General features: G+C 44.2%; 1 protein-coding gene and 1 long non-coding RNA gene across 2 annotated transcripts in view; one reads left to right on the forward strand and one right to left on the reverse strand.

Annotated features, from left to right (window-relative positions):
* Positions 1 to 12,862, forward strand: part of LOC101159252 (sodium/glucose cotransporter 4) — a 43,326-nt gene that overhangs the window by 11,432 nt on the left and 19,032 nt on the right. The window contains exons 7-12 of the mRNA XM_004067579.4: positions 1,226 to 1,306; positions 1,492 to 1,697; positions 1,872 to 2,007; positions 2,762 to 2,869; positions 5,538 to 5,688; positions 7,939 to 8,107. Coding sequence (XP_004067627.1) covers positions 1,226 to 1,306; positions 1,492 to 1,697; positions 1,872 to 2,007; positions 2,762 to 2,869; positions 5,538 to 5,688; positions 7,939 to 8,107 — 851 coding nt within the window. The remainder of the gene's footprint in view (positions 1 to 1,225; positions 1,307 to 1,491; positions 1,698 to 1,871; positions 2,008 to 2,761; positions 2,870 to 5,537; positions 5,689 to 7,938; positions 8,108 to 12,862) is intronic.
* On the reverse strand, positions 10,474 to 10,886 carry LOC110015042. Its single transcript, XR_002290095.1, has 2 exons — positions 10,846 to 10,886; positions 10,474 to 10,765 (listed from the first exon to the last, which is right to left on the reverse strand). It is a non-coding gene; the product is annotated as an uncharacterized LOC110015042 (long non-coding RNA).

Below are 12,862 nucleotides of genomic sequence, written 5' to 3' on the forward strand. Positions count from 1 at the left end.
TATCAGACATTTATTTTAACTTTCATTCAAATTAATTTAATTAAGTAGGTGTAACTTTGGTGCTGCCGTTAGATCGGCACCGCAAGGAATTGTGGGATACCATTCCCTTTGTCTGTATGGACAGATTTGGGTTTAAGTGTGGGTTTTTGTCTAAATCTGTTTAGTTGTGTAGCTGTTTTACTGTGTTTTGTCTAGTTATTTTGTTCTACACCATGAGTGAGAGGAAGGAAGAGGATGATGAGTTTGTTTAGCACCACTAGTGCAGTCATATGTTGTGAGATCTGATATTATAGTCAGAATAATGTGAAACGAATCCCTGCTTCATGATGCAAATCTACACTATATCATTCATGTCATTGTTATAAAAATGAGAACATCTGCAGCCTCTAACTTGGACATATGAGAGTTCAAGAAATACAATAAATTAAGATGGAAAAACATTTAATTGAATTGGAGTAATATAACATTTAGTTAGATTATATGTAAATTTGAGTTGGATAAACAATTATTGAGTTGGATAGACGTAAAAAAATTTGGTTAAATAAATGTAACTCAAATACTTGTTACCAAGTGAATTAATTTATTTAAGTAAGATCAGAAACTCATACGTTTACTTTGTCTGTTCTTTTTCTCCAAGCAGAAACTCTTTTGCTGATGATGCAGCCGTATTAGTCTTTTGATGGTCGTATAATCTTCATACATTAAAATCTCAGACTCCGTCTCACTGAAGTATAGCGCTCTCTTTTTTTCACCACGCGTTTCCATGGTGACTCTGGAAATCGGTGATCCATTGAGAATGTCTTTATGTATTTGCTGTGCACGTGCATTAACCCACGGTTACCAAGTGGAGCATAATTACGCTAACTCATATCCGGTCTTTTGGAACCGACATACCCCGAGTAAGCAAGTTCAGGCGGACTTTAGCCAGAGTTCAGGGTTAAAGTCAGGGTAGTTTCAACATGCTTCCTGGAATACCCCCCCTGGGAGGGCAGGTGAAAACACTGAGGGAGAATTACACTGGGTCAAGAAGTCAAGAAACCAGAGAACTAAATACACCAGCAAAAAAGCAGAACTAAAACCACCCTGGCCCAAATACCTCACAAGATGAATATTTCAGTATTTATTGAAGTGATAAGAAAACAATAGCCTTAGATATTTAAAACGACCTTGGTCATAACAATTGCTTGATGGACATTCACAGTGACTCAGGGAAGTATATTTGCAGGTGGGTTGGCCGCAGTCATCTACACTGATGCGCTACAGACTGTGATCATGGTGGGAGGAGCCTTCACACTTATGTTCATAGGTATGAGAATCTGTCTTATCTCTGTGTCACTCTGGGTTTTACTGTTTCCAATTAACCTCCAATCAGCTGTGAAATATGTGCCACTTTTCTTGGCTGACTGTCCAAGTGAGGAACAATGTTTTGCTTGTAAAGTGTCTTCTGCCATCAAAGGCCACAAAGACTGTTTTATCCATTTTATTTTCCAGCTTTCTCCAAAGTGGGTTGGTATGAGGGTCTTGTAGCCCAATACATGTCCAGTGTTCCATCAGTAACAGTTCTAAACACCAGCTGTCATTTTCCACGCGCTGATGCCTTCCACATGCTGAGAGACCCGGTGTCTGGAGACCTACCTTGGCCTGGACTGGTGTTTGGGCTTACAGTACTGGCCACTTGGGTGTGGTGCGCGGATCAGGTGACAACACAAGCACATGCATTTGGTGTGGAACAAAAAAATGTTGCATTGTTGTCTTTGAAAATTTAAAGGATTTAATTACTACATTTAATTTAATGAAGTAATATTTGGCCCCAAGTTGATTGTGCTCGCACAGGGCTATGTATGATGGACATCATGATGGTACATCTTTAGGTCATCGTCCAGAGGTCTCTGTCAGCAAAATCCTTATCTCATGCCAAAGCAGGAAGTGTTTTAGGAGGTTACCTGAAGCTGCTGCCCATGTTCTTTATTGTGATGCCTGGGATGATCAGCCGAGCACTGTTCCCAGGTCAGTCTATGATGCTGTTACGGCCGTGTGTGATGTCTAAACTGGTAATCCTTCGTTTGCAGTCCCCTACATACGGAGTATTTACGTATTAAAATCCGTATTAAAATCCATAAACAGTTAACTTGTGTACCATGATCCACACAATGTCTATCTGTAATTTTAAGTTAATTTTCTAAAATCCTGTTTTTGTGGGTTTTATGAACTGGAACTAAAATCTATGTAAAAATAAACGAATAAATACTGGAAATCAATTTAACAGTAGGCCCTGAATCTATATTCTATGAAATTTTTTGAATGGTATAATATAAATGAATAAACTTTTCAATTTTATTCTTATTGTTTGGGAGGGTCTGTACATTTGTGCCAAGACGTATTTTTTATTTCCATCTTCAGTGGCATCTTGAATTGTCCTTGATTGAACCCTACATTGTTAGAGTTCATTCTTAATGCTTCTTTTAAACATTTTTCAACAATAAATAAGCCATAATTCCCAGTAAATGTACTACATTCCAGCATATTGTGAAATTGTACACATATTTACTTTTCTCATATTTACCTTGCAATCACTCAGTAGTAAGGGGAGAGTAAAAGAAAAAGGTTTTCTTAATCTTTGTCCTACAGTCTGCTGTAAGTCTCTTACTGAGAACAGATATACCAAGAATTGAGTCAGGAGTTGTTTTCTTACCAACACATTCATCTCGTTAGTAGTTATTTCATAAAACACTTCCTTTACAGCCTGTTTTAATGTTTGCAGATGAGGTTGGATGTGTGGATCCAGCTGTTTGTCAGAATGTTTGTGGAGCTTCAGTTGGTTGTTCAAACATTGCCTATCCCAAACTAGTGATTGAGCTTATGCCTGTGGGTAAGTTTTTCAAACACAAGGATTCTCAAAGCCCCCTTTTGTTGTTTTTACACAAACTTCCTTGTATTTTGTTATACATACTATCACCTTTTAACAATTCTCACTGGCCAAAAATGATTTCTGACAGATGAGACTCTAATGCTTCCCCGGGCCAAGCTTGGCTAAGTAATGAAGTTATGAGCATTCTCAAACCAAAAACGATCTGTTGAGCATAAAAAACATGCTGGATGAGCACCTAGCTGTAACAAACAGGTGGAGTCGTTGGCTTAGAGCTTGGACAAGGATAGGGGCACGTAAGGAACGAGGCGGCAAACAGGGTCCGAGATCCAGCGTAGATCAGTGGCACGCCTGAATAGAAACAGGGCAGGAATGCTATATATTCAGTGCTCAGTGCACTGAATATATGGAGGCGGAGTGATTGGCAGTGCTTGCTCTTAGCATATAGCTTGATGTCATCCATGCATAGGAGGTGACTGATGTTGGCCCCATTTCTGAGTCGGTATACATAGCCAGTCTTGTTGATTATTTGGCTGAGGGGGTTCAGACCTATGCAGAACAGCAGTGGGGACAGAGCATCACCTTGGTATATCCCACATTTGATGGACACTTGTGCAAGTGGCTTCCCATTGGCTTCAAGGGTGGTTTTCCACAGCTTCATTGAGTTTCCTATGAAGGTTCTTAGAATCCTGTTGATGTTGTACAGCTCCAAGCATTCAGTGATCCATGTGTGTGGCATTGAGTCATAGGCTTTCTTGTAATCAATCCAGGCTGTGCACAGGTTGGTGTGTCGTGACCTGCAGTCTTGAGCGACTGTTCTGTCAACCAGGAGTTGGTGTTTGGCTCCTCTGGAGTCTCTACCAGGGTTTACAGAGAATGGTCCAAAAAGAGAAAATATCCAGTGAGCACCAGTTCTGTGGGTGGAAATGTCTTGTTGTTGCCAGAGGTCATAGAAGAACGACCAGACTGGTTTCGTCTGATATAAAGACAACAGGAACTCAATGAACCACTGGTTACAATGAGGTCTGCAGAAGAGCATCTCTGAATGCACAACACATCAACCTTGAGGCAGCAACAGAAGACTATATCAGGTGTCATCCTATCAACGGTTCAGGCTGGTGGTGGTGGTGGTGTCATGTGTGGGGGATATTTTCTTGGCACACTTAGTGCCAATTGAGCATAGTTTCAATGTCACAGCCTACCTGAGTATTGTTGCTGACCATGTCCATCCCTTTATCTACTGATGGCTACTTCCAGCAGGATAAGGAACCATGTCATAAAGCTGGAATCATCTCAGACTGGTTTCTTGAACATGGCAATGAGTTCACTGGACTTAAAGGGCCTCCACAGTCACCAGATCGCAACCCAATAGAGCACCTTTGGGGTATGTGGTGGAATGTGAGATTGGCATCAGGGGTGTGCAGCTGACAAATCTGCAGCAAGTCATATATAGATCTACACTCACGCCTCACACCTTGCTAGTACCAGGTCGAATCCCCTTTTGCATTCAGAATTGCCTCAATTCTTGGTTGAATAGATTCAACAAGGCACTGAAAACATTCCTCAGATAGTTTGGTCCATATTGACATTGGGTACATCATCACACAGTTGCTGCAGATTTACAGTACAGACCAAAAGGTTGGACACACCTTATTCAAATGAATGGGAAGGTGTGTCCAAACTTTTGGTCTGTACTGTATATATAATAAGGGCTGGCCTACAGGACAGCACAGAAGCACACATCTTGGCAGCACATGCACAAGCCCTGAGCCCCAGAATGATAGAAGCTCAGATCTACCTCACCAGACAAACCCAAGGCGTAGGCTGTGCAAAAGAGCACATGGACTGGAAACCCCAAATTCAAAGTAAGAGACATCTCAGAAAGTGGTAAAGAAAGAGATATCCTGTGGGACTTCCAGATACAGACTGACAGGATGGTTACGATGAACCAACCAGACATTGTAGTGGTGGAGAAATCTCAGGGAGAAACTTGAGTAAGCTTGGAAGGTGAATATGGCAATGGTGTCTGTGGTGATTGAAGCATTCGGGGCAGTAACAATCAAGTTGGAGGAGTGGCAATAGTAGATCCCTGGAAAGACCTCAGTCATCTCGGTCCAGAGAAGCACAGGGCTGAAACAGCTAAGATACTGCAGGACCCTCAAGCTCCCAGGCCTCTGTTAGAGGACCTAAACTTGGGGTGAGAATGCCACTGATTCCCTCTACCTGTGCCTACTCCCATATTCAGTATCTCTGCCTTCAGTCACTAGCCCGACCGTCAGCTCACATTTCCTGCTTATGCTGCCTGTTTGCAAGTCTGCCTGACTTCCAGCTCATTCCCTCAGGCCAATGTTCCTACCTAAGCTTTCTGCTCATGCTGCCAGCTGCTGCTGTCTGTTCCTGCTTTTCTGCCTCACCATCGTCGCCGCTAATCCTTGTAAGTCCCCGCACCTTAGACTGTTGTATTGAAACTGAACTCTGGAGATCTGTAGCCCTTGATGAAGCCTCTATAAAAGTAAATAAATCACAGAAAACGTTACCACAGACCAAATGTTAGGATCCTACACTCACTGACCATGCCACATAGCAGGTCAACACTAGAGTTAACGAGCATATGCAGCCAATCTTTTATCAATCAATTATTGGTGTGTGTCTTTTTTCTTTTACCTTCCAGGGGTCCGTGGTCTGATGCTGGCAGTCATCTTAGCTGCTCTGATGTCCTCGCTGACCTCCATCTTCAACAGCAGCTCCACTTTGTTCACTCTGGACCTCTACCATAAAGCCAGGCCCAATGCTTCAGAGAAAGAGCTGATGATTGTTGGAAGGTAAGCAGAGCTGTAATATTTGTGCACAACTCCCCTAGATTACTACAAAGATTTACCTGTGTTTTTTCCAAGTTGTAAGTGTTTGAATTTGACTTTCATTTTGACAAAAGTATAAAGAAAATGATTTTTTTTTAAAGTTTAAACATAACTTAACTTTAAACGAACCTCCAGTAAATACATTGTAAAACTATTCTTGGTCAGAGGTGTCATTAGTGTTTTTCTGGATTTGTAAGAAATAAAATGTTTCTGAACCCCAGAGAGCTGCTATGGTTTAGCTGTATTAAAAAAAAATCATTAATTTATTCTACTGTACGTTGATGCTTCCTCACAATTAGCTTCACTGGACATAAGCACCTCTGCTCCTCATTTTGCTCATAGTGGTCTGGTTAGTGCCTTGCATTGCAGCTCTGCCACCATCAGACTGGTGACTGCAAGATATGTGGACAGTTAGAAAAGAAAGAAGTGGAGATAATGCATTAATATTTAGAGCAAAGAAATTTGTAATCCAAGGCAGTGGTAGCTTTCACGTAAAAGTCGTAGTTTTTCATTGCAGTTACTTCTCAAAAAAGGAGATATCAACAAAAATGCCATTAATGTTCCATAATACGCAAAACATTTTCACAACCATAACATCAACTCAGTTGACCCCAGGGTTCCAATTGCCTTCCTCACAGCCCTGACAGCGATGCTTGTGACTTCTGTAGATCTGTCACACTCTGATTGCGCTTGTCACATGCCCTGCCCTGGGAGAGCAGATTGTACACTCCACAAAAGTCACGAGCAGACAGATCCCGACTGCTGCCAACCTTGCTATTGCTTTAACCAAAGGAACTCAATGAATTCCAGGCTGGTGTGTAGCTCCACATTACAGACTGGCGCTCAAAAACAAAAGGCAGATAATAACATCTACCAATCATGGTTGAGAGGGTTAACAATAATGTCACACAGCTAACTGAGAACAGATACTTTTCTCTTATACCATGGTCCGGGTGAATACTCGATTCTGATTGATTGTGCATTAAAAAGTGATATACCACAGGATAACCGCATGGTAAAAAAAGAAGTTCCTGTCAGCTAGCTTAAATGTTTTGTATTACTGCGCCGGCTTCTTTAAAACAACCTTTTGCTTCATCATTACGACAAAAACAAGCGGTAAGAGGAGAACTTTCTCTCTGAACTGATGCTTTATTCAACCCATCGGATAGATCAGCATACATATATCGCTTTATATCGCCGAATCTTGACTGCAGTGGTGGTGCGGCACGACGCGGACTTTTTGTAACACATAGTCCGCTTTTTGTGAGAAAAGTGATCCACATTGGAAAAAAACAAGAATTAAGGATTAAAAACGGGTTACTATTTATTTCTTTTGTAAATGACCATGATATAAGCGGGTTAATGGCCTTCGAAGTGTGCATTATCACTTTTTAACGCACTTCGCGGAAGACCGTTTTCGCGTCGGACCGTTCAGGCTTCCATGGCGTGCGTTAAAAAAAAAGTGATAATGCATACTTCGAAGGCCATTAACCCTTACATAACCACTGTACTCCTAAAAAAGGAAAGAGGGACCTGTGAGTGCCTACATGCATTTGTGCCAAGCCTGGATACCGTGCCCATCTTTAGCCCAGCAGCATTGATCTGGGTGTTAGATGGAGGTGTGAACTACCATGAACCCTGAAGCACACTGTGTAAGGTGAAGAGCTGATCCCACATGTTCTACAGATGGGATGAAAACTGCATTATTGAATAATAATAATAATAATAATAAAAATAATAATAATAATAATAATATTAATACATTTTTTTATAAGCGCCTTTTAGGACCCCAAAGGACACTGCGCAAAGTGGAAAAAAGTTTGAGTATTGGCCAAATTCTCCTGTAGCTTTGGCCGCAGTTCTGGGTTCACAGCCTTTTTCAGCTGAAGGTGTTGGCAAGATTCAGGAGATCCTCAAAAATTTCTTTCCACCTCTTGACAATGTCCTCAGTTAAAGTCATCAGCTCACCTCCCACAATGTAGACATTATTGACAGATTTTTTTGAGACACCAAATGGTTTGACAGATTTTTTTTAGGCCGACTGATAGTCTGTCCTCTACTCTTCAGTGGTCATTTGAGCAACTGCAACATGAAGTGCATCAAGCCCTAGGTAAAATGTGACAATGAAATGTGGGGTTTTGTCCTAATCCTGAAACGGACGTTTTCTCCTGCTTACCATCTGCTTTTGTTTTTTGATCTTCTTGCCTGTTTTAGGATTTTCATCCTGGTCCTGATGTGCATCAGTTTGGTGTGGATTCCAGTCATCCAAACTGCCAACAGTGGGCAGCTTTTCGACTACATCCAATCAGTCACAAGCTTCTTGGCCCCTCCCATTACTGCAGTCTTCGTCATGGCGATTTTCTGGCCTCGAGTCAATGAGCATGTATATCATACACACATTAATATACCAGGGGTGTAACGATACACGTAGTTGAACCGAACCGCTTTGGTACAGCAGTTTCGATTCGGTTCACTTCTGTACCGTTTCGGTTCGTTTTTTTTCTTTTTTCCTGCATAAGCATTGTAACGACCCAGCTGCTTTATCACTCGTAGTGGGGAAACGAGAGCCGAGCTGCTGATTAACTAACTGCTAAGACTGTCCTTGCCCCCCCCCATACTTTTACATGCTTTTTCATTTTCAAAATAAAGCATTTGTTGATTCAAAATTAAAATGAAAAAGCAATTCACCAAAATACTTTTTCATTTTCTTCTTCAATACTGCTTATTCTGTCACTTAATTAAAATGATAATAAAAATGGTATTTTTGACATTTCATTTTCAAAAAGTTCTCTGGTGAATGTCTAGCAAAATTCATTTAGAAATGTCTAATTTGAAAATTAAAATGGATTAACAGAAATTATTTTTCATTTTCAAAATGTAACTGCATCAAATGACTCAAAACTAAAATGAAACATCAATACTTCAAAATGCTTTTTCATTTTAACATTCACCCTGCGAACATTGTCACATTATTCAATTTGACTTAACATTTCCAGAGGGGAGGCAAGGCGATGATGTCAGTGCTATTTCCATGTGTCCGGCTGCTGATATACACATGCTAGGAGCAGTGCAGCCAGGCTTGTAGCTTTGTGTTAGCGGCAGAGGAGATTGCTTTGCGATGGTTGTGCATTTCTGATGATTGTACACTGCTTCTCAGGACTACGTAGCAGCATTTCCGCCTTCCGCGGTCCTTTTTCGGACGCACCGCTGTTCGTCAAAACTTCCCCCGGACAAGCTTTGTCTTTGGACCGGATCGCCGAAGGTGGAAGTACTGCTACGCAGATATGAGAAACTCTAAATCCTCATATGAATTTGTGTTTCCAGTGGTGTTCAGACAAAATAAAGGCTAATGTTATTCCCACATATTTACAGTCAGGACCATAAATATTTGGACAGAGACACATTCTTTCTAATTTAGTTTCTGTACATTCTGTACAGTGAATTTTAAATAAAAAACTCAGATGGCATTGAAGTGCAGACTTTGAGCTTTTATTCCATGGGTTGAACAAAAAGATTGCATAAAAATGTGAAAAACTAAAGCATTTTTTTCAGCACAATACCTTCATTTCATGGGCTCATAACTAATTGGAAAAATGAAATAACTGAAAACCAAATGGTCATTCCTAATATTTGGTTGAAAAGCCTTTGTTGGCAATGACAGCCTGAAGTCTTGAACTCATGGACATCACCAGATGCTGGTTTTCTCCTTCTGAATGCTCTGCCAGGCCTTTACTGCAGCGGCAAACAGTTGCTGTTTGTTTGTGGGCCTTTCTGTCTGAAGTTTAGTCTTCAACAAGTGAAATGCTGCTCAGTTGGGTTAAGATCAGGTGACTGACTTGGCCATTCCAGAATATTCCACTTCTTTGCTTTAATAAACTCCTGAGCTGATTTGGCTGGATGTTTTGGGTCGTTGTCCATCTGGATTATGAAACGCCGGCCAATCAGTTTGGCTGCATTCACCTGGATCTGCACAGACAGTCTGTCTCTGAACACCTCAGAATTCATTGGGCTGCTTCTGTCCTGTGTCATGTCATCAATAAACACTAGTGTCCCAGTGCTACTAGCAGCCATGCAGGCCCAGACCATCACACTGCCTCCACCGTGTTTTACTGATGATGTAGTGTGCTTTGGATCAGGAGCTTCTCCACGCCTTCTCTATGCTTTTCTCTTGCCATCATTCTGGTAGAGGTTGATTTTGGTTTCATCTGTCCAAAGAATGTTTTTCCAGAACTGTGCTGCCTTTTTTAGATGCTTTTTAGCTAAATCCAATCCAGCCTTCCTATTCTTGAGGCTTCTGAGTGGCTTGCATCTTGCAGTGTACCCTCTGGATCTACTTTCATGCAGTCTTCTTTTGATGGTAGACTTGGATATTGATCCGCCTACCTCCTGGAGAGTGTTGTTCACTTGGTTGGCTGTTGTGAATGGGTTCCTCTTCACCATGGAAATGATTCTGCCATCATCCACCACTGTTGTCTTCCGTGGACGTCCAGGTCTTTTTGCGTTGCTGAGTTCACCAGAGCTTTCTTTCTTTCTCAGGATGTACCACACTGTTGATGTTGCCACTCCTAATACTGTAGCAATTTTTGGCATGTTTTTTTCTGTTTTCTCAGCTTAATGATGGCTCCTTTCACCTGCATGGAGAGCTTCTTTGACCGCATGTTGTCTGTTCACAGAAAAACTGTCATGATTCGAACGAGAGTTCAGGAATGACCCAGATGCTGGAACCCGGAATGAGACTTGACACAACGGTAAGTATTAAGTGGTTTAATCTGAACGTGAGATTGACAGGGCTTCCTTCCTCAGGCAGAGAGGGCGAGAGCAGGCTGGTGGAAATCTTGAGCGGGAATCTCCTCGAGGGTGAACTGCGGCGAGAGCGAGGCTTGAATCCAGACGAGACGAGGCGCAGGCTGGAGGTTACTTGGGATGGCGTGGGCGAAGCTTGAAGCAAGGCGAGGCGAGGCGGCTGGCTGGAGGTTTCAGGGTTGGCGTGACTGCAACGTGGAAGGACTGCGACCAGGTGAGGATCCGGAAGGTTAAAGTCCTGAAGCAGAGCGAAGACAAAAACATGAGCTTGGTTCTTTGAAACTGAGACAACAGACATGAGCTGACCAGACTATGCACCATAGGAGGAACAACGAACTGGCACCGGCTGATGATCCAGGAGGAGCTTATGAAGGAAGGTGTAGATGAGGTGAGTGGATCCAGCTGGTCGCGTGCACACAGGAAGGAGGGGGGAGGAGGGAGTAGCTGCCAGGCCATGACAGTACCCCCCCCTCAACGACCGCCACCAGGCGGTCCAGGGCGACGATCAGGATGGGCAGCATAGAAGTCGTCGATGAGGGTATGGTCCAGGATGAGCGAACGCGAGATCCACGAGCGTTCCTCCGGACCATACCCTTCCCAATCCACCAAGAACTGGACCCCGCGACCCCGACGCCGAACGTCCAAGATCTTGGAGACAGTGAAGGCGGGGGCCCCATCGATGGTACGGGCGGGCGGCGGGGAAGTGGACGGCGGGCACAAAGGGCTCTCGGAAACAGGCTTGATCTGTGACACATGGAATGTGGGGTGTATTTGCAGAGCCGCCGGCAGACGAAGTCGAACACAGGTCGGATTGATGACCCGGTCGATAGTATAAGGTCCAATGAACTTGGGCGACAGCTTGCGAGAGGACGCCTGGAGAGGGACATTGCGGGAGGACAGCCACACCTTTTGACCCGGTTGGTATTCGGGACTCACCCCCCTGTGGCGGTTGGCAATCTGGCGGTTGTTCTCAGCGGTGCGGACGAGAGCGGCCTTGGTCTGCAGCCAGATCTCCTGACAGCGCTGTAGGTGGAGCTGGACAGAGGGAACCGCCAGATCCAATTCCTGGGAAGGAAACAAGGGGGGTGAGTAGCCCAGCGAGGCTTCAAAAGGTGACCGTCCCGTGGCTGTAGAGGTGTGGGAATTATGGGCATATTCCGCCCAAATCAGATACTTGGACCAGTCAGCATGGTTCTGAGCTGCCAAGCATCTGAGGGCGGCCTCTAGCTCTTGGTTTGCCCGCTCCGCTTGGCCGTTAGCCTGGGGATGGTACCCTGAAGTCAAACTGACCGTGGCCCCCAGGGCGGAGCAGAATGCTTTCCAAACTTGGGAAGTAAACTGGGGGCCACGATCTGACACGATGTCACAAGGGATCCCATGATGTCGGAAGACGTGGTTGACGAGGGTGTCGGCGGTCTCCGTGGCTGTGGGAAGTTGAGGGAGAGGAATAAACTGGGCAGCTTTGGAGAATCTGTCTATGACGGTTAGTATGACAGTATGGCCCTGTGAAGGTGGAAGTCCCGTGATAAAGTCCACCGCTATGTGGGACCAGGGACGGCTAGGGACTGGCAGGGGATGCAGAAGTCCCGAGGGAGGTCTGTTGGAGGTCTTGGAACGGGCACACGTGCTGCAGGCCGCAATGTACTCTTTAACATCGCGTTCCAAGGTAGGCCAGAAAAAACGTCGCTTGAGCAGACGACTGGTGCGATAAACCCCTCCGTGGCAGGCGATACGTGAGGTATGACCCCAGGCGAGGACGTCGGACCTGAGGGAGTCTGGAACATAGAGAGTGCCCGGAGGGCTGGTGACACCGGCGGGGATCTCACTCTGAGCCTGCTGCACTTTGTTTTCGATCTCCCAAGTGAGATTTCCTATGAAACATGACGTTGGCAGAATGGTAGAGTCAGTGCGGGTTTCAGTGGAGGAGTATTTGCGAGACAAGGCATCCGGCTTGACATTACGGCTGCCCGGACGGTAAGAGATGACAAAGTTGAAACGGTCGAAAAATAAACACCATCTGGCCTGGCGAGAGTTAAGCCGTTTAGCACTGCGTAGGTAAGCCAAGTTCTTGTGGTCGGTCCAGATGATGAATTGTTGTTCCGCCCCCTCCAGCCAGTGGCGCCATTCTTCCAGCGCGAGCTTGATTGCTAGCAATTCGCGATTGCCCACATCGTAATTTTGCTCGGTTGGGCTCAATTTGCGTGAAAAGAAAGCACATGGTTTGAGCTTTCCCGAACTGTCCTCGCGCTGGGATAACACAGCCCCCACTCCAGAGTCTGAGGCATCGACTTCCACTATGAATTGTTTGGACACATCGGGTTGAATGAGAATGGGG

The sequence above is a fragment of the Oryzias latipes genome, chromosome 4 (assembly GCF_002234675.1).
Source record: "Oryzias latipes chromosome 4, ASM223467v1".
In the NCBI taxonomy this organism is placed as follows: domain Eukaryota; kingdom Metazoa; phylum Chordata; class Actinopteri; order Beloniformes; family Adrianichthyidae; genus Oryzias; species Oryzias latipes.